We start from the raw sequence: 25,468 nt of genomic DNA, 5'->3' as shown, positions 1-25,468 counted from the left end.
TGACTAAATCATGGGCTAAATAAGAAAATGCAGTACTTCTTGTGTTGGGAAGATGGCAATGAGTGATAGAGGGGGTGGGGACACTCGTCCTATAATCCCCTCATCACTGTCACTCCTATAAAAGACAGTTCTCGTTGTTTCCTCCCTCTCTGACTAAGTTTCATGAATAAAGAAATGAACTGGTAGGAGATCAGAGGACCCATTTACTAGTTACCTTGAGGGTGGAATTGTAAGATCCTCAGAGACAAAGCTGCCTGATGTGGGCGGAGTTCTGGTTTAGGGGATCCAATCTGCTCATGTCTAGTAATAATCTTTTTATTTCTATTTTAGTAGATGGACGGGAGATGAGGAAAACCTCAGAGGATTGTCTCACTTTGTCTCCAGACTGTAAAGTAGAAGATGAGGACATCACACAGTATAGTCCAGGAGAAAACCCAGCTACCTCAAATGTCCATCCAGCACCACACAGTGTAGATGGACCATCGTATTCCTCTTATCCTGAGGAACCTCAGACTGTGAGGGACGGTGCCGTCCTTCCAACAGATAAGAGGTTTTCCTGTACTGAGTGCGGGAAATGTTTCCATTTCAAATTCAATCTCGATGAGCATAAAAGATCTCACTCAGGGGAGAAGCCACATACATGTCCTGAGTGCGGGAAATGTTTTTCATATAAGTCCAATCTTTATAACCATCAGAGATCTCACATGGGCGAGAAGCCATATCCCTGTCCTAAGTGTGAGGAATGTTTTGTACAAAAATCAGAACTTGTCATACATCAGAGATCTCACACAAGGGAAAAGTCGTATTCCTGTCCTGAGTGCGGAAAATGTTTTTCATTGAAGTCCAATCTTTCCAGACATCAGAGATTGCATGCAAGTGAGAAGCCGTATTCCTGTTCTGAGTGCGGGAAAGGTGTTATAAATAAATCGGAACTTGTCACACATCAGAGGTCCCACACAGGGGAAAAGCCGTATTCCTGTCCTGAGTGCGGGAAATGTTTTTCTCAGAAATCCCATCTTTACAGACATCAGAGAACGCACACAGGTGAGAAGCCGTATTCTTGTTCTGAGTGCGGGAAATGTTTTGCACAAAAATCAGATCTTGCCACACATCAAAGGTCTCACACGGGGGAAAAACCATACTCTTGTTCTGAGTGCGGGAAGTGTTTTTCACACAAGTCCTCTTATTACACACATCAGAGATCTCACACGGAGGGAGAAGCCACTTTGCTGTCCTGAGTGAAGGAATTGTTCCTCACTGAAGTCCTGTCTTCCTGTACATCAGGGATCCCACACAACCCTCGAGGTGTATTAGTACCCTGAGTGCGGGAAATGTCTTCTATATGAATGTTGCTGGACATCACAGCTCTCATGTGGGGAAGAAGCACACCCTGATATACACCTCAGATATACTCCATGGCTGATCTTCATCATGTAAGAAAACAGTTCATAAGGAGATCAGAGATCACCAAAGACATGGATGAAGTGTTGTACTGTGTTGGCCATTAATAGCAGTAGAAAAATAAAAATGGAGTCATTACCTTTTATTGGCTGAGTACATGTTGTGGTGTAAGCTTTCACAAACACTTAGAGGTCTATTTTAAAATAATTAGTTGGACGAATGTGAAAAGCATTTGTCAGCCACGACGAATATTGGATGTATATAATTTCCTATGATTATTGGCTCCATCTAATGGCCATAATATGGTATTTTTTCTGATTAGGAGCTGACAATCATTGGAAATCAATGTATTAATTAAAAAACAGCTAACACTTGACATGGCTAGTAAATGCTTGTCACATTCATCCAACAAATTTTTCTATAGGTGTAGCGCTGCCTCTGCAGGAGCCGCTAAATCTTGAGACCCCCTATTCCTGTACAGCCAGGCAAAACACATTTCCAACTTGCATCCAGACGCAAGAAATCAGTCCATGGGCTTGTTTTTGTTGTTTTATTGGGTGAAAAACAACTTGGATAGGGTATAGGGATTATGGGATGCCCAACTTGACTTGAAGAAGAACAGATGAGGACAATCTTTCTCTATGTACGAAAAATGAAGATCCTGGACTGGTACTCTGGAATAATCCCAGTCTCTATGGCTCAGTGGCAAAGTTCTTTACCAACCAGGAGCTTTCAGTCCCCTTTAGTGAAAAAACACAAAGTCCCAAACTGTAGGCAGGAGTATCGTGTCTCTCCTCAGTAGAACCTCACACAGTTCTGACGCTTGCAGATACTACCAGCCCACCTGGCTGCTCTGAAGAATGCCCCATGACTTGCGATTTATCACAATACTGTCCCTCAAAAGTATGCTACATCTGGCAGCCTTTCCCCATGTATCCCACTGGGTGTGCTGAGGTACACTGTCTACACTACACTGTCTTTTGATTCCAGTTGCCCTGGGCAAGACTTCTGTTCGTGCCTCCTACTATCCAGATCCTCCCATGCCAGCCAGGATGTCTTCTGCACAAGACCCAAAGGTAACGGAAATACCTATCTTAGGCATCCTCTCCTTCCTTTCTTCAGCTCCTGCCTGGAGGCAGAGTCCTTAGCCCCGGGTCCCCTTCCAGGCCTCACGACAGCAACCTCAGCACTCATCTTTCAGCCGATTCCCCTGCTGCTCCGGCACCACTATATTTAGTGGCTGATCCAGCCACCCTGCCAGCACCTTCTGCCTGGGGATTGGCCAGATTTCCTAAAGTATGCAGATCAGGACCTCTTACCCTACGCCCAATAATTTCCAGAAGCTTCTCCAAGCTTCTAGAACCAGGGGGAGGTACCAGAGACCTGCCGAACAAAGAAAATCCCAAATTTCAGGTCCTCCCCGGAAAAGTATTAGAGGTGAAATCTTCCAATGGGGACGCTAGTTCTGGTGACCTGGGGTCCCCAGGGAATTTCCCTAATTTTCAGGGATTTCTTCTCACTTCCTGTTTGGCTATGGGGCAGGAACTGAAGGGAAATCTTCCTAATGGGACACAAATGGTGAAAAAAATCTAACAGGGTTTATAACCCTACCTTACTCTATCCAAAATGGAAAAAATAGTTGCCTATAGTTCCACTTTAATACTACTTTAACCACTTTACCACGCTATAGCCGAAAGAGATCTACAGACGGATTGTTGACGGCATGTTGTTTCGGGGGGCATCCATGGATGCCCTCCCGGAACCACACCCCATGGGGCGTGCATCTGGCATGCTCCATGATCGATGTGTTCTTCGGACACAGCTGATCACAGATTGTGGTAAAGGACCAATCACAGCAGCCCTTTAGTATGTAATGAGCTGTTTCCAATCACAGCTGATCACAATGTCAATAGACTTGCCGGCTATCGGCAGTACTTTCCTCACACGCTGAGACAACGCAAGGAAAGCAGAGCTGGTAACCAACTCAGTGTCACAGGCCCTGAACATTAGTGCTGCCGGTCAGTGCCCATCAATGCCACTTCATCAGTGACTATTAGTGCTGCCTATCATTGCTCAACAGCGCACATCACTAAAGGAGAAAAATTACTTCTTTTCTCGTTTGTTTAGCAAACAATTTTAAAAAAAAAACGCGTATGTGGTACATAGTTCCCAATAGTACTTCCAGCCAAATGACAACTCCCTGAGGAGAAGGGTAGGGATGGTGGTTATATTATGGTCCAAATATGGTCCTTGGCCATATTTGAGCAGTGATGTCACTGCTATTCTTGCCTCTTTCCTTACATGGAATGGATTTTTAACTGAGGTTAGCAGTGGGTGAGAGCACCCACTCCTTCTTTAGGAGTCAGTGACAATGGGAAGCTGTCATGTATAGAAGCAGTAGTAATATTGCTTCTATATACAATATGGTGCTCGGCTCCCACCAAGCAGGAATCCGGAGCAGCCAGAGTGTTTCAAACCATTCGCTCATCCCCCCTCTCTCACAACTAAACCAGGGCCTCATCCCTAGTGGTCAGGGTAGTAGTCCCTTACACTGGTGACCAATGGGAGAAGGACCCCCTTATATCAGTGATCAGTGTAATGGTCCCTTACATTGATGACATATGGGAGAAGGACCCCCTTATATCAGTGGTCAGTGTAATGGTCCCTTACATTGGTGACCAGTGGGAGAAGGACCCCCTTATATCAGTGTAGTGGTCCCTTACATTGGAGACCAATGGGAGAAGGACCCCCTATTATATCAGTGGTCACTTACATTGGTGACCAATGGGAGAAGAACCCCCTTATATCAGTGGTCAGTGTAGTAGTCTCTTACATTGATGACCAATGGGAGAAGAAGCCCCTTATATCAGTGGTCAATGTAGTTGTCCCTTACATTCATGACTAATGGGAGAAGAACCTCCTCATATCATTGGTCAGTGTAGTGGTCCCTTACATTGATGACCAATGGGAGAAGGACCTCCTTATATCAGTGGTCAGTGTAGTGGTTCCTTACATTGATGACCAATGGGAGAAGGACATTCTTACATTACTATCAGTGGGAAGACTGCTGTTCCTACAGATCACTGTTACCAGTTTTTACTAAGAGAGAAATTGCTCATTGCTCAAGGAGCCCCTAGAAACCCTTGGAGAAACCCTGGCTGAGAGAGGCTGGACTAGGCAGTAATATATTTCTTTCCCCCTTGGTGAGAGTGGAGATGACCCCATCTATAAGGTTATAGAGTACATACACACATAGCACAAGGACGTGTTCACACTATGGGGTTGACTTACTAAAACTGGAGAGTGCAATGTCTGATGCACTTGTGCATGGTAGACAATCAGCTTCTTCAGTTAAACTTTGAAAAAAAACCCCCCAAAAAACTGTAATCTGATTCGTTTCTATGCAGAGCTGCACCAGATTTTGCACTCTCCAGTTTCAGTAAATCAACCCCAATGAGATATGTTTCTCAGGGCGGCAGTTCCTCTGATCTCCATAAGGTGGTGATCTCACTTCTACCCAGGCAGGAAGTCTCTATGGAAGGCAGGAAGTGATGTCAGGTACAGACAGGAAGTTCCGGGTGAGAGGTGAGTCGGGAGGAAGTAGAGAGAAGACATTGCTGGAAGTGGCAGCAGAGGAGGTAATAAGATCTTATTTTCTATTTACACCCAGTAACCCCCCGTCATGTCCGTCCTCTTCCTCCATAGTCACTGTGATGTCTTTTATCTCCAGCAGATGATGATACACACATATATAGTGTGGAAACCTAGATTAACCCCTTCAGGGGCAGAACATTTCCCCCATTTACAGGGCCGGAACATTCTCTTCATTTTGGAGTTAAAGTGGAAGTCCATGCAAAAAACTAAAATCCCTGCATCTATAGAACACCAGGAATCTAACACTAACCTCTATATCCCTGTAGAGAAAAAAACGAGTATACATACCTTTTTGGAAGCCGATCTGATCTGATCCGCTCCGACCGGATCCCACGCTGAGCTGTCAGCCGCGGCTTCACTGTGTAGGCGGGTCCAGAGGAGATGGAGGACAACGGAAGCCCAATAGTAACTCTATAGGTGACGTCACTTCCCGTTCATTTCACAGCTATTGTCAGCCGTGTCCTCTGCAGAGCTTCCGCCGCTGGAGATCGGGTCGGCACGGGTCAGATCGGCTTCCAAAAAGGTATGTATATTCATCTTTTCTTTACACTGATAGAGAGGTTAGGGTTAGGTCCGTGATGGCTACAGATGCAGGGATTTTAGATTTTGCATGGACTTCCACTTTAAATCATAGTATCTACAGTTACAGTCAGGTCCATAAATATTGGGACATCGACACCATTCTAATCTTTTTGGCTCTATACACCACCACAATGGATTTGAAATGAAATGAACAAGATGTGCTTTAACTGCAGACTGTCAGCTTTAATTTGAGGGTATTTACATCCAAATCAGGTGAACGGTGTAGGAATTACAACAGTTTGTATATGTGCCTCCCACTTTTTAAGGGACCGCCCCATCAATGTGCGGAGTCAATGGCTCCCGCTGCTATCAATCTATCCAATGAGGGCCCGAAACAGCGGCTGGAGCTGGTGTGCTCGTCCCTGTCGATGGAACGATCGGGTTCAGGTAAGAAAAGGGGGGGCGATGCAGCACAGAAGGTTTTTCACCTTCATGCATTCTAGGTGAATAACGCTGAGGGTTCACAACTCCTTTTAACTTTAGTGTGTGTATTTACTGAAAGCTAGTGTTACACTAATATCATGTGACATAAAAAGTTGGAACTGACCATATTTTATTCTCTAGGGCAGGGGTCCTCAAACTTTTTAGACAGGGGGCCAGTTCACGGTCCCTCAGACTGTTGGGGGGCCGCACTATATTTTTTTTTAAAAAATGAACTAATTCCTATGCACACATCTTATTTGTAGTGCAAAAAAAAAAACAGGAAAAAACAGTACAATATTTAAAATATAGAACAATTGTAATCAATATGAACTTATCAGTATTTCACAGACTCCCCTCATTACAGAACCCCTCCCAATCACAGACCCCACCCCCTCCCCATCACAGACTCACCCCATAACAAAGACCCCCCATGACAGATCCCACCATCACAAAACCCCCCAACACAAACTCCTCTCCATCACAAAGCCCCACATAACAGACTCCCCACATAACAGACTCCCCCATATCACATACTTCCCCCATCACAGATACCCCCATAACAGACGCCCCATCACAGACTTTCCCCATAACAGACTCCGCCATCACAGATCCCCCCATATAACAGATCCCCCCCATCCCAGATCCCCCATAACAGAGCCCCCCATATCACAGATCCCCCCCCATATCACAGAGCCCCCCATCACAGATCCCCCCCATATCAGACTCTCCCCCCATCACAGATCCCCCATATCAGACTCCCCCATCACAGATCCCCCATAACAGAGCCCCCCATATAACAGATCCCCCCCATCCCAGATCCCCCATAACAGAGCCCCCCATATCACAGATCCCCCCCCATATCACAGAGCCCCCCATCACAGATCCCCCCCATATCAGACTCTCCCCCCATCCCAGATCCCCCATAACAGAGCCCCCCATATCACAGATCCCCCCCCATATCACAGAGCCCCCCATCACAGATCCCCCCCATATCAGACTCCCCCATCCCAGATCCCCCATAACAGAGCCCCCCATATCACAGATCCCCCCATAACATAGCCCCCCATATCACAGATCCCCCCCCATATCAGACTTCCCCCATCACAGATCCCCCATAACAGAGCCCCCCATATCACAGATCCCCCATAACAGACTCCGCCATCACAGGGCCCCCCATATCACAGTCCCCCCCCATATCAGACTGCCTCCTATCACAGATGCCCCCATATCAGACTCCCCCATCACAGATCCCCCCCATCACAGATCCCCCATAACAGACTCTGCCATCACAGGGCCCCCCATATCACAGCCCCCCCCCATATCAGACTGCCTCCTATCACAGATGCCCCCCCATCACAGACTCCCCCCATGATATTACACTGCCGCCCCTTCTATAATATCACAGCACTCCCACTCCCCTCTGTTACCTGTATCACACAAGACACGAAGCATGGTAGGTCCGGACAAAGGGTGGGACTTTGCAAGTGAAAGGCAGGTGATTGATTCCTGGGACCGCCCCGATGCCTAGTAACCAATCACCCGCTTCTTAACACAAAAGGTCCTTTGTCCAGACCTGTCATGTTCCCCGTCCTGCGTGATAAAAGTAGCAAAGGGCAGGGGGAGTGCTGCGATGTTAAAGGGGCAGTCCGCGGGCCGGATAAAAAACGCTGGTGGGCCGGATTCGGTCCGCGGGCCGTAGTTTGAGGACCCCTGCTCTAGGGTGTCTGCTTTCAGAAAATATTAAATATTTTCAGGCCTTGGAGCTGCACGATTAATCGTTAAGGATCTAGATCGCGATTTTTTTCCAACTCGCGATCTTAACAAAACATCTCCCCGATTCTATGCAGAGTTCTCTGCTGAAGCCGACAAGCTGTCAAAAAAAACCCAAAAAACAGGTAGTCTGCCAAGTTTCACAACATTCCTCAGCCACTGAGCTAACTATAAAGCTACTTTCACACTGGGGCGGTGCCGGCGATAGCGGTAAAGCTGCGCTAGTTTTAGCTAGCGGGGGTTAAAAGCGCCACGCTAGCGGCTGAAGAAAGGGTTAAAAGCGCCCGTGTTGTGGCACTATCGAATCGCTTTGAAGGCGATTTGGAAGTGCTGCCCATTCATTTCAATGGGCATTGTGTTTTGGGAGCGACGTATACAGCTCTCCCTCACCGCCCCAAAAATGCTGCTTGCAGGACTTTTTTTTTCCCGTCCTGCAAGTGCACCGCCCCAGTGTGAAAGCACTCGGGCTTTCGCACTGGGGTGGCTTGAGAGGCGCTATTTTTAGCACTAAAACGCCTAAAAAGCGCCCCAGTGTGAAAGGGGTCTAAACATTGTAACACTTTTAGATCAAAGGAATGAACTTCGGTCTGTAAATGAGGGAAGTTTAACCACTTAAAGACTAAACCTTTTTCTGTTACTTGTTGGTTTCAAGTTAAAATCATTATTTTTTGCTAGAAAATTACTTAGAACCCCCAAACATATATATATATATTTAGCAGTGACCCTAAAGAATAAAATGGTGGTTGTTGCCATATTTTATGTAACACTGTATTTGCGCAGCCTTCTTTCAAGCGCAGTTTTTTGGGAAATAAATACACTTTAATGAAGTAAAAAAAAAAACAGTAAAGTTAGCCCAATTTTTTTGTATAACGTGAAAGTGGATGTTACGCCGCGAGATCTTTATTCTAAGCAAAAAAATAAACGTGATTCTCGTTTTTCCCCGAATCTCGCAGCTCTATCAGGCCTAAAATGATTTTTAAAGTAGGCGTAAACTCCCATGCATAATTTGTACATATAGGTGACCCTATAATAAGACTTACCTATACAGTACTGTAAATATCTCCTAAACGTGCTCCGCTTGGAAGATATTTAACCACTTGCCGACCGCCGCACACCGATATACATAGGCACAATGGCAGCAAATGGGCGTACCTGTACGTCCCCTTTAAAAGCAGGGGCTAGCAGGCGCGCGCCCACCGTGTACAGCGTGACCATGCCCGCGGGACCGGTGGACTCGATGTCTGCTGGTGTCCCGCGATCGTGTCACGGAGCCTCAGAACGGGGAAGCGCCTATGTAAACATAGCATTTCCCCGTTCTGCCTTGTGACATGACAGAGATCTACTGCTCCCTGTCAGCGGGAGCGGTGATAGCTGTCATCTCAGTTGAAGCCCATCCCCCCCACAGTTAGAATCACTCCCTAGGACACACTTAACCCCTTTCATTGCCCCCTAGTGGTTAACCCCTTCCCTGCCAGTGTCATTTACACAGTAATCAATGCATTTTTATAGCACTGATCGCTGTATAAATGACAATGGTCCCAAAATAGTGTCAAATGTGTCCGCCATAATGTCGCAGTCCTGATAAAAATCACAGATCGCCGCCATTACTAGTAAAAAAAAAATATATAATAAAGATGCCATAAAACTATCCCCTATTTTGAAGATGCTATAACTTTTGCGCAAACCAATCAATATACGCTTATTGCGATTTATTTTTTTTTTTTTTTACTAAAAATATGTAGAAGAATACATATCGGCCTAAACTGATGAAGAAATTGTTTTTTTTATATATTTTTGGGGGATATTTATTATAGCAAAAAGTAAAAAATATTGAGTTTTTTTCAAAATTGTCGTTCTTTTTTTTCTTTATAGCGCAAAAAATAAAAACCGCAGAGATGATCAAATACCATCAAAAGAAAGCTCTATTTGTGGGAAAAAAAAGGACGACCGCGCAATTGTCGGACGCAGTGCCGTATCGCAAAAAGTGCTCTGGTCAGGAAGGGGGGGGGGGGGGGGTAAAATCTTCCGGGGCTGAAGCGGTTAATGTAGATGCAGCCGGTGAGGTCGCCGGCAAATGCACTCTGAAGGAACGGCCACAAACCCAGAAGGAAGACCGGGTGAAGATGGAAGCTCTGTCAGCGGTGACCGCATGCTGCTGGAGGGCTTCGATCTAAGTTAAAATTTACATAATGTGCTAGTATATATGCAATGCGTACTAGCACATCATGGCTTTTACCTTGCAGGAAAAAAAAAAAAAACTAACCAAAAAAAAAAAAACAAATCCTTGCAGCGGCCCTGCACCTAGGCATCCCAGGTGAAGACGGCCCCTTAGCACAGGTGTACAGATTTGTGAATGGACATGAAGAAGCGCTTATAGGACTCCCTTTCACAGGGAGTTTGGTGGTGGGGAGGTGTTAAGTCACCACCCCTTCCCCCTTCTTTTTTTTTAAATTTTTTTATTTTGCAATCTAACCCAAAATTCTGCACCACTGATGATTGCGGCGGGGGGATAACTCAGGATGTGCTGCAATGCAAAGCAGTGTGGCTAAAGCAGGCGTATACCCCCTTAGGCCTGTCTTTGTAGTTGGGGGGAGGGGGCAGTTAAAATGTGTCTTTTTTTTTTTTTTTTTTTTACCACTTCACAATCGTAAGTTTAACCGATTCCGGACCGCCCCTCGCATATGTACTGTGGGATCTGATGAAGGTGGTTCTGATGGGGGGGGGGGCACTACTTTGTGGGCTCTGTTGAAGGGGACACTGATGGGGAGGCTCTGATGAGGGGCATACTGAATAAGTGGCACTGATGAGGGGACTACGTTAGGAGGGCACTGATAAGGGGGACTCTGATGGGGGTTCTGATGAGGGGACATTAATGGGGAGGCCCTGGTAATGGGACACTGATGGGGGGATGTGATGAGGGAAGCTCTGATGAGGGCCATACTGAATGAGTGGCACAGATTAGGGATTCTGATGATGGGACTATGATAGAAGGGGACTGATGAGGGGGACTCTGATGGGGGGTTCTGATAAGGGGACACTGGTGGGGGGAGGGGGGGTCTGATGAGGGGCATACTGCACGAGTGGCACTGATGAGGGGACTCTGATAGGAGGTTCTGATGAGGGCATACTTATGTGGGGGACACTGATGAAGGGCATACTGAATGAGTGGCACTGATGAGGGGTTCTGATGAGGGGACTATGATAGGAGGGCACTGATTAGGGGGGACTCTAATGGGGGGTTCTGATGGGGGGGTGTGATGAGGGAGGCTCTGATGAGGAGCATACTAGATGAGGGGACTCTGATTGGGGGTTCTGATGAAAGGAAAACTAATAGGGGGGTCTGATGAGGGAAGCTTTGATGAGGGGCATACTGGATGAGTGGCACTGATGAGGGGGACACTGATGAGGGGGGGGCCTGATGAGGGGCATAGTGATTGAGTGGCACTGATAAGGGGTTCTGATGAGGAGACTATGATAGGGGGACTCTGATGGGGGGGGGGGGGGGGTCTGATGAGGGGCATACTGAATAAGTGGCACTGTTGAGGGGTTTATGATAGGAGGGCACTGATGAGGGGGACTCTGGGGGTTCTGATGAGGGGGGATACTGATTGGGGGATCTGATGAAGGGGGTTCTGATGGGGGGGAATCTGATAAGGGGGGGCACTACTTTTTGGGCTCTGTTGAAGGGGACTGATGAGGGGCCTACTAAATGAGTGGCACTGATGACGGGAACTCTGATAGGAGAGCACTGATGAGGGGGATACTTTTGTGGGGGACACTGATGGGAGGTTCTGATGAGGGGACTCTGATGGGGACTATGATGTAAAGTGGGACTCTGACGGCTACAGCACGGGCCTTAATTGCCGGGAGACCATCATATGACGTCCTCCCGTGTGTGAGCTGCCTGCGTGCCAGAGTAGGGGGTCGATCCCGGACCCTTACCACGTGATCAGCTGTCAGCCAATGTCAGCTGATCACGTGATGGAAACAAAAAATCGGTAATCAGCTTTTTTTTTTCCGCTCGTGCTGACAGCGTGAGCAGAAAAAAAAAAAAAGCCGATCACTGGCTTGTGTCTGAGGGACAGCGATCCCGAAGAGGGTGAGACATCACCCGAGTATTTGTGCCCACCAGTGCCGGCTGCCAGTGCCACCTATCAATGCCCACCAATGCCATCTCATCAGTGCCACCTATTGGTGACCATCAGTGCAGCCTCATCAGCGTTCATCAATGAAGGAGAAAAATTAGCTGCTTGCAAAGTTTTCTAACAAACAATAAAACTGTTTTGTTTTTTTCAAAGTTTTCGGTGTTTTTTTCATTTTTTTTAGCAAAAAATAAAAATCCCAGCAATGATTAAATATTGACGAAAGAAAGTTCTATTTGTGGGGAAAAAAATGATAACAATGTCATTTGGGTACAGTGTTATATGACCGTGTAATTGTCAGTCAAACAGTGACCGCGCTGAAAGCTGAAAATTGGCCTGGGCAGGAAGGGGGTTTAGGTGCCCAGTAAGCAAGTGGTTAATAGTCCAAATAGGACTATAGACCCCCCTATGTTCATGCACACAGGGAGTTTATTGCCATGTCCTATGTGCCCAGCCTGTATGTGTGTCTGACATATTTTCTTAAGGCTAAAATGTAATGTGTGAAAAATATGTTGGCCTCGCATGCGTGGGTAAACACCAATGTAAGCAAGAGCACTGACGCATACAGCCGTTCACTAGCATGGGGTGTCTGTATGTGGCCCCTGCGGCTCTCCAGCCTACAGGAAACTCTACTTTACGTTAGGGAAAATGCCTATAAATTTGTATTTGAACCCCGACTCTATACGGGGCTCGTTCAGACGCGTGGCAAGGACTGCCGCTCCTATGAAAAGCGATCCACACTCAGATCACTTTTCATAGGTGTGTGACAGGTGGTGAGGAGGTGAAATATCACCTGCCTGTTTTTAAACTTTTCCAACATGCCACAATCTCATGCATTGGCACGTGGTTGATGGGTGGTTCCATAGACCTGCGTTCGTCATCTTCAGGGGCTTTAAGGACCTCCAAAAAGCAACTTGCTGTATAATTTTGTCTGTGTCCACGAAGCACAGCATCGCATCTGCTGCATGTGACTGTTCAGAGGGGCGCTAAAACCTCAGCGCAACCACCTGGTTTTACCCCCCCCCCCCCCGGCCACCCCTGTGAATGAGTCCTATGATTTACTTTTGCACTTCAGCTCTTTATTTATCTCCTTACATTGTTTTTTAATTGTCTTTGCATTGTTTTACATTCAGATATTTCCTCTTTGTAGCTTTTTTTTTTATTTTAAATGTTATTGTTTACTTTCACGAAAATGTAGACTTTTTGGAATTTCTTAGGTTATTATTGAAGGCCTTTCTTCCAATAGGAGGTGTTGGCACAGTGATCACATAGTCCAGTCTGTAAATTTCCCGGCAGGAGCGGGGAGAGAAAAGCCACATATGATACAGACTTCTGTGCAAGGTATGTCTCCATCAATGAATAATTGTTTTACCCCCCCAATCTATTATTGTTCCATCCCTGTGAATTACTGCTCTTCATCACCCCCTGCTGGTCTTTATCCCATCTCCCTCTAAACCCCCCCCCCCCCGGCTTTTTGTTATTCTGCACCAACCCCCTGCTGGCCCCCCTATTGTTGAACCCCCTGGCCTCTATTGTTCTCACTCCGAAATCTTCCCACTGTTTACTCTGTGTGTGTGTGTGTGTGTGTGTGTGTGTGTGTATGTATGTATGTATATATATATATATGTGTGTGTGTGTGTGTGTGTGTGTATGTATATATATATATGTGTGTGTGTGTGTGTGTGTGTGTGTGTATGTATGTATGTATGTATATATATATATATATATATATATATATATATATATATATATATATATATTATCTCACAAAAGTGAGTACACCCCTCACATTTTTGTAAATATTTTATTCTATCTTTTTATGTGACAACACTGAAGAAATGACACTTGACTACAATGTAAAGTAGTGAGTGTACAGCTTGTATAACAGTGTAAATTTGCTGTCCCCTCAAAATAACTCAACACACAGCCATTAATGTCTAAACCGCTGGCAACAAAAGTGAGTACACCCCTAAGTGAAAATGTCCAAATTGGGCCCAAAGTGTCAATATTTTGTGTGGCCAGCATTATTTTCCAGCACTGCCTTAACCATCTTGGGCATGGAGTTCACCAGAGCTTCACAGGTTGCCACTGGATTCTCTTCCACTCCTCCATGATGACATCACGAAGCTGGTGGATGTTGGAGACCTTGCTCTCCTCCACCTTTGGTTTGAGGATGTCCCACAGATGCTCAATAGGGTTTAGGTCTGGAGACATGCTTGGCCAGTCCATCACCTTTACCCTCAGCTTCTTTAGCAGGCAGTGGTCATCTTGGGGGTGTGTTTGGGATCGTTATCATGTTGGAATACTGCCCTGCGGCCCAGTCTCTGAAGGGAGGGGATCATGCTCTGCTTCAGTATGTGACAGTACATTTTGGCATTCATGGTTCCCTCAATGAACTGTAGCTCCCCAGTGCCGGCAGCACTCTTGCAGCCCCAGACCATGACACTCCCACCACCATGCTTGACTGTAGGCAAGACACACTTGTCTTTGTACTCCTCACCTGGTTGCCACCACACAGGCTTGACACCATCTGAACCAAATAAGTTTATCTTGGTCTGATCAGATCACAGGACATGCTCCAGAAATCCATGTCCTTAGTCTTTTTATCTTCAGCAAACTGCAGGCTTTCTTGTGCATCATCTTTAGAAGAGGCTTCCTTCTGGGACGACAGGCATGCAGACCAATTTGATGCAGTGTGCTGTGTATGGTCTGAGCACTGAAAGGCTGACCCCCCACCCCTTCAACCTCTGCAGCAATGCTGGCAGCACTCATATGTCTATTTCTAAGACAACCTCTGGATATGACGCTGAGCACATGCACTCAACTTCTTTGGTCGACCATGGCGAGGCCTGTTCTAAATGGAACCCGTCCAGTTAAACCACTGTATGGTCTTGGCTACCATGCTGCAGCTCAGTTTCAGGGTCTTGGCAATCTTCTTATAGCCTAGGCCATCTTTATGTAGAGCAACAATTCTTTTTTTCAGATCCTCAGAGAGTTCTTTGCCATGAGGTGCCATGTTGAACTTCCAGTGACCAGTATGAGAGTGTGAGAGCGATAACACCAAATTTAACACACCTGCTCCCCATTCACACCTGAGACCTTGTAACACTAAAGAGTCACATGACACCGGGGAGGGAAAATGGCTAATTGGGCCCAATTTGGACATTTTCACTTAGGGGTGTACTCACTTTTGTTGCCAGTGGTTTTGACATTAATGGCTGTGTGTTGAGTTATTTTGAGGGGACAGCAAATTTACACTGTTATACAAGCTGTACACTCACTACTTTACATTGTAGCAATGTGTCATTTCTTCAGTGTTGTCACATGAAAAGATAATAAAATATTTACAAAATGTGAGGGGTGTACTCACTTATGTAAAATACATTATATATATATATATATATATATAAAATTATTATTATTTTATTTTTTTTGGAGCACTTTTTGTTTATATGGGCACATAAATCAAAGACCAACAAAAAAAAAAAATACTGACCATACAAAGCAAAAGGCTACTTAGTTTTATCAGCCACCTTAAATTGTTTATTAAAGTGGTTGTAAACCCTTACAGACCACTTTTACCTACAGGTAAGGCTTATCATAGGTACTGGAAATATCTCTTAAACCTGAACAGTTTAGGAGATATTTACCATATACGTTTGCCCCAACGTCATCGGCACATGCGCACTGAAGAAAGGGCACGATCGTGCCATTTCTAAAGGGCCCATGCCGTGATCATCGGCTCCCTCGTGACTCCGGCCAGTCATAGAGCCGGAGTCCACGGCCCCGGAAAGGAAGAGGGGTGAAGATGGACGGGGCCACCAGCGGAGACCTTGGGGACTTATCATAGGCTTCGTTTGCAGGTAAGTGCAACATAATAGGCTAGTATGCGATACTAGCCCGTTATGCTTTTACTTTGCAGGGGAAAAAAGAGGAAGTAAAACCCATCAGGGTTTACTTCCTCTTTAAATAATTCCCTCTTGAGTTTCTATAATTCTCTAATGAAGGATGATAATATTAGCCATAATTGTAAAACTCTTTATTTCCTCCACAGGTTAATCTTCTGAAAATCATTAATTCTAGAAAAAACTTTTTTGGACTGTTTTCCACATGAGAATTTTTTTCGAACTTTGATTCTGACCTGATAACATTTTTCTGCTCGTTCATGTGACTATCGTGATCATCTAGCGTTCCGTGGACTCCATCCATCACAGACTGGGACAAACACATGTAGCCGTGATAACGCCGTGTTTTACCATCAGGAGTAGTAGATAAAACCATCAAACAGTATGCCTTCTTGTATTGTGGAAAACTGCAACTCTCATTGGAGAAAAAAAGAACTCAATGTCATTTTCCACGTGTTCCCGAAAGACAAGGTCCGTATCAAACAATGGCTTATGAACACCGGACAGTTTGATGAGAGTAACATAGACGAGGCCGTTTCTAGGATCTGGCTGAGTAAAGCCAATAATTCCTATCGAATATGCTCAAAACATTTCTCATTCGACAAGTACGAAAACCTAGGCGGTAAATTGTCATTGAAGAAAGATGCTTTCCCAAGTATATTTAAAAAATTGCAAACTGTTATTGAAGTAAGTGAGGACGAGGAAAGAAAGAAGAGGCTTTGCACAGAATATAATAGAGTTTTGACCACCTCTTTGTCTGATCATCCTTCTTGCCTCAACACTGGTCAAAATGAAGGTCCGTCTCTCCATTCTGCAGGTTCTTCCGCACAAGCTGGGATTTCGTCCTTTCCTAGTTCGGATGATCCTATGTCAGGGGTAGCCCATGTTACCGAATCCTCAAATGTGCCAGAAAATTCTCAATCTCCTTCTTTTTTAAGTTTTTTTAGGTCCATGAAAAGACACAGATCGTCCAAAGGTGTCATGACTGATTTTCCGAGAGAAACCAAGGACAAAAAAATTGGAACTTTCCCGTTTCATGGTACTAAAAACAAAAAAATTCAGCACAGTCCAGTCACAGCCGATGTTGGAATTCAGTGCAACTTAAAATCTAAAGAATGGGTATTATCCCAAACAAAAGTTATTGCTAGCTCACCAAAAAAAGAAAATGTTGAAGAACTCATCTCAGATGGAATGACTCCAAGTTCAACTTGCAGAAGCCAACAGGAAGAGTCATCCTTTGCTATCCAAATTGATGATCATGATATATCGTACTATCCCTCTAATGAATCCTCTTTAGAATCTGAGAACAGCATCTCCGGTACTCCACGTGTAGACAAGGTTCATACTCATTTTGGTAACCAAACAGCACCGTCGGCCATGTCCGGTTCTGATTACGGGAAGGAAAGAAAATTCCTTGTTTTTGAGAGCTGTCTAGATAATCTTTTGACGATGGTACGCTGTAATTCCAACAATTGCAATGCTTCTCTTGCTCAAGTTGAAAAAAAACTATGTGGGTCTTGCCTGTCGGTGTATGCCAGGTGTAGGAATGGCCACCGCTCTCTGCTGTGGGAAAGTCAACCCAAAATCAGAAACGCTCCAGTGGGCGATGTTCTCATATCAAGTGCCGCTCTATGCAGTGGTTCCAATTTTCTAAAGATTGAAAGTTTTCTCAAACTCTTAGGGATGGTCTCAATTAGCAAAACAACATTTTACGAACATCAGAAAAAATATTTGTTCCCTGCCATTGATTACCATTGGAAATTGAACCAACAAAATATCATCTCTCAACTCTCTGGACAAGTGGTCTGTCTGTCTGGTGATGGCCAATGTGATAGCTCCGGATACAATGCAAAATATTGTACCTATTCCTTTATGGAAGCTGAGACCCAAAAAATTGTTGGGTTTGGTCTTCAACAGCATACGCCAGGGTCAAGTTCAGTTCAGGCTTCAGAGGGTAAGGCTTTTGTGAAGGGACTGAACGAAATAAAACAAAAAGGCCTCAATGTAAGAATTGTATGTACAGACCGGCATGTCACAATTAGAAAGATAATCCGTGAAAAATATCCAAAAATTTTACACCGGTACGGTGTCCAGCATATGACAAAATCTATCGGGGCCAAGATTAACGCCGCCAGTAAAAAAAAAGGTTGTGAAGAGTTGGCACCTTGGATTCCATCCATAAAAAATCATTTATGGTGGGCCTCTGCAAATTGTGAGGGCAACCCTACAGTGCTTAGGGAACAGTGGTGTTCTTTATTGTTCCATGTGATAAATGTCCATCGATGGGATGGATGTGAACATTACAAAGAATGTAATCATCTTCCCATAAGTGAAACCTCAAACCTCACCAGGAACTGGCTGAGAGATGGGTCATGTGCCTACAAGGAGCTCCATGAAATCGTTCTAAAAAAGACATGGCTTGGAGACATAGAAAGAATGTCTATGTTGTGCCACCCTGGCCATCCGGAAATTTTTCATAGTACTGCTCTGAAGTACAAACCAAAAAGAAACCACTTTTGTATTGATGCCATGATAGCCAGGACACAACTCTCTATTCTAGAGCACAATTCTAATGTAGGTGAAAAACAATCTGTGCCAAGCAATAGTGACCCATCAGAAAGTGGATGGTACAGAAGTCAATATGGTAAGGAAAGAGGGCAGTGGGTTTTAAGGGTTGTGTATGAACCACATCGGCAAAACTTTGTCTATAACATATACAACCACATTTTTGACGCTCTACAGCTGCAGTTATGATCTCGGTATCAAATTTTACATCTGGCGGTTTTCAGGTAAAAGTGATCCAAGCGGCTCTACAGCCTCCCAATCACTTGTAGGCTTCATGTACACTAGCCTACACTGGCAGCTCTTAAACTTGAATTTAGGAGCTTTTGGCGTGTTCTTGCCAAAGCTCCTAAACTCAACTCCATAAAGGGCCATGTGTCCATGTACAGTAAGGTTGTCCCAATACCACTTTTTTAAGACCGATTACAAGTACCGATACCGATTATCGATACTTTTTTTTTTTTTAATGTCATGTGACAGTGGCACAAATACGCAGCACTGATGACGCGTGGACTGTCTCAGTAGTTTTGGGGGTTTTTTTTGCAATTTTAATTTTTTACAATTTTTTTTTTATCTTATTTTTTTCTGTTTTTCTTTACAATGCTTTGTCTTTTTTTTTTTTTGGAGGGGGGAGGAGAGTGGACGCTCTCTGTGTGTTTTTTTTATTTTATTTTCTTTACAATTTAACCTTTTAAATATTTATTACAATTCCTTTTTTTTTTATCAGCCCTGTTTGGGGGTCTTTGGTGAGATAACAGGGGTCTGAAAAGACCCCTGACATCTTCCCTTTGAGACTGGGAAAAAGACTGAGGACACAGATTCCCCAGTCCTTTTCTCTGTAGCCTCAGCTGTACTGAAGATGAATGGAGAGGAGACAGAGCCTCCTCTCCATTCATAAACTGAAGCATCGTAAACACAGTTTACGTCAGTGACTGTTCATTCGGAAAAGGAAGGAGCCAGGAAATGACTCCTTCCTTCGCTCTCCATCCAGAAAGATCCAGGACAAAATGGCGGAGGAGCACAGAGGGGGAGACAGGAGCATCGAGAAGGGAACGGAGCACGGATGGGGGAGCAGAACACGGAGGGGGGAACAGAGTATGGAAGGGGGAGCCGAGCACGGAGGGGGACAGGAGCACGGAGAAGGGAGCAGAGCATGGGGGGGGGCCTGGAGGAGGACACAGAGGGGAAATGGAGGAATGTTAAGATACTGAATATCTGGAGTCCGGAGTTCCCCCTGTATTGAACTGTATATTGAATGTGTTCTTAGGAGTCCGGAGTTCCCCCTTATAATATGTTCTCAACTACTTCAGTATTAGACAATGTTGCGAAATGTGATGTGTGAGATGTGCTGCCAAGTGATGTCTGGACTAGTTTGGCTGTACATTGGCTCTTTTCTGGGAAAGAGCTATCACAATAAAAAGTCCCGTTTGGATGACCCCTCACGTGTCACTATAAAATTGATGAAGTATGACAATATAATCTAGAGGTCAGGATGACCATATTTAATGTAGAAATAATTAGTTAAAGATGACTTGTGCTTTGGTATCATGCCATGCATAGACAAACGTTCTGCAAGCCAGGGATACAGGGACAGTCAGGGGTGATCGGTGTGGCAGTGGGGTGAGTTACAAGCACTGATCCCCCTGTATAGATTTCAATACAGCAGCTGAAAGCTGCGGTGGAGGAGGAGAAGCGTCTTTCAGCTGCTTTATTGAAATCTATACAGGGGGATTGGTGCTTGTAACTCCCCCCCCCCCACCGCCGCACCGATCATCCCCTGACTGCCCAAGTATCGGATGACGCATCGGGGGAATTTGCGTGAGTACAAGTACTCGTGGAAATGCTGGGTATCGGAACAGAGTTTAGGAGCTTCAATCTCTCTCTCTCTTGAACGCAGAAGAATCACATTCAGACCGCCCACTGTGGGAAAACGCCAAAATGCTCTGTGATTTTGCTGCATTTTCCCACGGCCACAGTAAATGAAGACCAGTGTACATAAAGCCTTACAGGGCTCGGAAGCAGTTGGATCTGCTGCCTGCAGAAGAACGTATGTAATCATTTTTATATTTTTGTTTTTTAAAATGGTTCTAACCATTTAGTTTGAGAGAAAACAAATTAAATAGAAAATTCTTTGTTACAAAAAAAAAAAAAAAAAAAACATAGTGCGGCTTTTAAAAATGTTGTAATCCTCGAATTGTAGTAGGATTTTCTAATACTATTCGATGTCTTGCTGTAATCAAATTAATATAGCAAAATGTAATGTGTTGATTGTTGTCTTTAAGAAAAAAAAAAAAATCTGTAACGTCAATACATTCATGTTTTAAAATAAAAATATGTATGCATTATACTTTATATTGGTTGCTGTGCCCCCCCCCCCCCCCCCCCCCCCGCTCCACAGGTGCCGTTTCACACTCCGAAATTCATAAGCAGGTAAGAAGCACACCGATTGGTGTTTCTCCCTTTTTACGCTGTGTCCGCGCTGGAAGGTTTACCCCCTTCATGACCAGGCCATTTTTTGCGATACGGCACTGCATTCATTTCGCAGTCATCCAATGCTGTACCCAAATAAAGGTTTTATCCTTTTTTTTCCCCCCCCAACAAATGGAACTTTCTTTTGGTGGTATTTGAACACCTCCTGCTGTTCTTATTTTTTGTGCTATAAACAATAAAAGACCGACAGTTTTGAAAAAAAAAATATATTTTTTACTTTCTGCTATAAAACATATCCTATTACAAAAATTGAAGAAAAAAAAATCTAATTTCTTCATCAATTTAGGCCAATATATAAAAAAAAAAAATATCCCAATAAGCGTATATTGATTGGTTTGCTTTGTACACTCACTAGTTTACATTGTAGCAAAGTGTCATTTCTTCAGTGTTGTCCTTTTTGGTTAGAGGACTTCAAAGCCCCTTCCCAGCCAGGGTCATGTGCATGAGTCCAAGTCAAGCTTCAGTAACACGTTAGAAATCAGTCTTGCAGCGCTCTGGTATGCAAGTAATAATTAAAAGGTTTCAAGGAATTATTAAGGAGGTGATAGTAAGAAACAGCAGTCCAAAAAAAAAAAAAACAGGTAAGTGATCACAGTCCTTCAGAAGTTTCCACTATCCAAGTGTACTTCCACCAGCCCGAGAGAGAAGACATCACCACTATTTGTGATTGAAGACAATGACTGCACTCGCCAGCTCACAAAGCTGACAGAGCAGTTAAGAATACGGCATCCCTCTGTGGATGTCTCTGCTCCATCCATCCATCCGTCTTCTCATTACAGTTTCCACTCTGCACCACTAGGGGCTCCGCCGGGGACTCCTGATGTGAGGGGGGGCTCCGCCGGGGACTCCTGATGTGAGGGGGGCTCCGCCGGGGACTCCTGATGCGAGGGGGGGCTCCGCCGGAGACTTCTGATGCGAGGGGGGGCTCCGCCGGGGACTCCTGATGCGAGGGGGGCTCCGCCGGGGACTCCTGATGCGAGGGGGGGCTTCGCCGGGGACTCCTGATGCGAGGTGGAGCTCCGCCGGGGACTCCTGATGCGAGGGGGGGCTCCGCCGGGGACTCCTGATGCGAGGGGGGGCCTCCGCCGGGGACTCCTGATGCGAGGGGGAGCTCCGCCGGGGACTCCTGATGCGAGGGGGGGCTTCCCTGGGGACTCCTGATGCGAGGGGGAGCTCCACCGTGGACTCCTGGTGTGAGGGGGGGCTCCGCCGGGGACTTCTGGTGTGAGGGGGGGCTCCGCCGGGGACTCCTGGTGTGAGGGGGGGCTCCGCCGGGGACTCCTGGTGTGAGGGGGGGCTCCGCCGGGGACTTCTGGTGTGAGGGGGGGCTCCGCCGGGGACTTCTGGTGTGAGGGGGGGCTCCGCTGGGGACTCCTGGTGTGAGGGGGGGGCTCTTTAATCATCCTGACACCATAACAACCATGGTGCCGGGATGATTGAAGTGCTAACACCAGGTGTTTGGAGTAACTTTATTTATTTATTTATTTATTTATTTTATTTCAGGTACTTATATAGCGCCGTCAATTTACGCAGCGCTTTACATATACATTGTACATTCACATCAGTCCCTACCCTCAAGGAGCTTACAATCTAAGGTCCCTAACTCACCTTCATACATACTAGGGACAATTTTAGACAGGATCCAATTAACCTACCAGCATGTCTTTGGAGTGACTTTATCTGCTGATTGTTAAACTTTCTAGAATACACATATTTTTATTGTGTAGGATCTGGGGCTGCTGTCGCGTCATTTCCCTCTTCCCCTTTCCCCCTCTCCCCCTAATTATTGTACGGCTCCGCCTACAGCCACAAAAGTGTTCCACTTTTCTTTTTTTTTTTTACAATCTTGGCAACTATAATAACCCCTGTCAGATTTTTTTTTTTTTCACCATTTGTGTCCCAATGCAGGGAGACTTCCCTTCACTTCCTGTCCCATAGCCAAAAAAGGAAGTGAGAGGAAATACCAGAAAATGAGGGGAATCCCTTGGGGACCCCCAGGTCACCAGAACTCATGCCCCATTGGAAGATTTCCCCCTCTATTACTTTTCAGGGGACAATCCAAAAATGTGGGATCTTCTTTATTTTCCTTTTCAATGATAATGGTAAACAGGACAAACAGAGGGAGAATCTCCATAATGGGGGCAGAGACAGCAATCAAAATTGACAGGTGTTCTAATCTCTCTGCCCTCTATCTAAAAAAAAAAACAAAAAACAAAAGTTTTGCCTTTAGTTATACTTTAACCACTTGAGGTCCGTGCTGTAGCCGAATGATGGCCCCAGCGTTGACCTGAATTTCTGGGAGGCCATCATAGGACGTCCTCCCCTTTGCGCGCTCCCAGCGCTCCCCCTGCAGGGCACGCGCGGCGTGATTAACCGAGACTCGGGTGATCACCGATCCGAGTAAGGGGCCGATCGCGGCCCCTTACCACGTAATCAGCTGTCAGCCAATGACATCTGATCACGTGTGTAAACAAAAGCTCGGTAATTGTTTTTTTTTCTCCTCACGCTGACAGTGTGAGGAGAAAAAAAAGCTGATCACCGGCTTATGTTCAAGGGACATCGGTCCCGAAGAGGAAGGAGGCACATCTGCCTCCTCCTCTGTGCTTGCCAGTGCCACCTGCCAGTGCCACCTGTCAATTCCCACAAGTGCCACCTATCAATGCCCACCAGTGGTGCCAATCAGTGCCACCTAGCAGTGCTGCCTTTCAGTGTAACCTATCAGTGCCCATCACTGCCAGTTATCAGTGCCACCTATCAGTGCCACTTCTCAGTGCCCACCAATGCCACCTATCAATGCCCTTCAGTGCCACCTCTCAGTGTCACCTCTCAGTGCCCACCAGTGCCGCCCTATCGGTGCCCATCAGTGCAGCCCATCGGTGCCTATCAGTGCAGCCTATTGGTGACCATCAGTGCAGCCTCATCAGCGTACATCAATGAAGGAGAAAAATTACCTGTTTGCAACATTTTATAACAAAATATAAAAAAAAATATATATTTTTTTTTAAATTCAGTCTTTTTAAATTTTTTTAACAAAAAATAAAAACCGCAGAGGTGATCGAATGCCACCAAAAGAAACCTCTATTTGTGGGAAAAAATGATAAGAATTTAATTTGGGTAGAGTGTTGTATGACCGCGCAATGGTCATTCAAAGTGCGACAGCGCTGAAAGCTGAAAATTGGTCTGGAGGGGGGTTTAAGTGCCCAGTAAACAAGTGGTTAACCACTTCAGCCCTGGAAGATTTGGCTGCTGAATGACCAGGCCATTTTTTGCGATTCGGCACTGCGTCATTTTAATTGACAATTGCGCGGTCGTGCGACGTTGCACCCAAACAAAATTGACGTCCTTTTTTCCCCACAAATAGAGCTTTCTTTTGGTGGTATTTGATCACCTCTGCAGTTTTTATTTTTTGCGCTATAAACAAAAAAAGAGCGACAATTTTGAAAAAAAAACAATATTTTGTACTTTTTGCTGTAATAAATATCCCCATTTTTGGGGATGAGACCAAAATAAACTTACTTGGTTCAGATGGTGTCAAGCCTGTGTGGCGGTACCAGGTGAGGAGTACAAAGACAAGTGTTTTTTGCCTACAGTCAAGCATGGTGGTGGGAGTGTCATGGTCTGGGGCTGCATGAGTGCTGCCAGCACTGGGGAGCTACAGTTCATTGAGGGAACCATGAATGCCAAAATGTACTGTCACATACTGAAGTCGAGCATGATCCCCTCCCTTCAGAGACTGAGCCGCAGGGCAGTATTCCAACATGATAACGACCCCAAACACACCTCCATGACGACCACTGCCTTGCTAAAGAAGCTGAGGGTAAAGGTGATGGACTGGCCAAGCATGTCTCCAGACCTAAACCCTATTGAGCATCTGTGGGGCATCCTCAAACGGAAGGTGGAGGAGTGCAAGGTCTCCAACATCCACCAGCTCTGTGATGTCGTCATGGAGGAGTGGAAGAGAACTCCAGTGGCAACCTGTGAAGCTCTGGTGAACTCCATGCCCAAGAGGGTTAAGGCAGTGCTGGAAAATAATGGTGGCCACACAAAATATTGACACTTTGGGACCAATTTGGACATTTTCACTTTTTCACAATTTTCAGGGGTGTACTCACTTTTGTTGCCAGCGGTTTAGACATTAATGGCTGTGTGTTGAGTTATTTTGAGGGGACAGCAAATTTACACTGTTATACAAGCTGTACACTCACTACTTTACATTGTAGCAATGTGTCATTTCTTCAGTGTTGTCACATGAAAAGATAATAAAATATTTACAAAATGTGAGGGGTGTACTCGCTTATTTTTTAAGAATGGCATCAATTCATGTGTCATTATGTATTATTGCAATAGCTGTGATTGGCTATCACATGGTACAGGTGTGCTGTGATTAGCCCTGTCTGTACCATGTGATCACAGGGACCAATCACAGAGATCACAACAGTACACAATGATTGGCTATGACTATAAGCCATTGTGTACATTTGACATGTGATCACTGTGCAGTGCTGCCAACCTACCAGATTGAAATTTACTGACACAACA

The 25,468-nt window shown here is 45.3% G+C and overlaps 2 protein-coding genes across 3 annotated transcripts in view; both read left to right on the top strand.

The window, feature by feature from the left end:
* Positions 1-25,468, top strand: part of LOC141121569 (uncharacterized) — a 121,656-nt gene that overhangs the window by 11,040 nt on the left and 85,148 nt on the right. Inside the window, exon 8 of the mRNA XM_073611203.1 lies at positions 331-1,162. Coding sequence (XP_073467304.1) covers positions 331-1,162 — 832 coding nt within the window. The remainder of the gene's footprint in view (positions 1-330; positions 1,163-25,468) is intronic.
* LOC141121551 (uncharacterized) lies at positions 4,870-20,310 on the top strand. Of its 2 annotated transcripts, none has more exons than XM_073611176.1 (3): positions 4,870-5,039; positions 13,219-13,313; positions 16,027-20,310. In XM_073611176.1, exon 3 carries the CDS (start codon positions 16,262-16,264, stop codon positions 18,629-18,631), a length of 2,370 nt encoding a protein of 789 aa, XP_073467277.1. In that variant the 5' UTR covers positions 4,870-5,039; positions 13,219-13,313; positions 16,027-16,261; the 3' UTR covers positions 18,632-20,310. The 2 variants fall into 2 exon arrangements, with proteins under 2 accessions (XP_073467277.1, XP_073467276.1); XM_073611175.1 differs by having other exon boundaries at positions 13,190-13,313.

Source organism: Aquarana catesbeiana, unplaced genomic scaffold (assembly GCF_042186555.1).
Source record: "Aquarana catesbeiana isolate 2022-GZ unplaced genomic scaffold, ASM4218655v1 unanchor225, whole genome shotgun sequence".
In the NCBI taxonomy this organism is placed as follows: domain Eukaryota; kingdom Metazoa; phylum Chordata; class Amphibia; order Anura; family Ranidae; genus Aquarana; species Aquarana catesbeiana.
This window is presented reverse-complemented; position numbering and strand designations above follow the sequence as displayed.

Bases quoted from the DNA above. Each gene is read 5' to 3' on its own strand.
- LOC141121551 (XM_073611176.1), top strand. From the start codon at position 16,262: ATGCCTTCTTGTATTGTGGAAAACTGCAACTCTCATTGGAGAAAAAAA.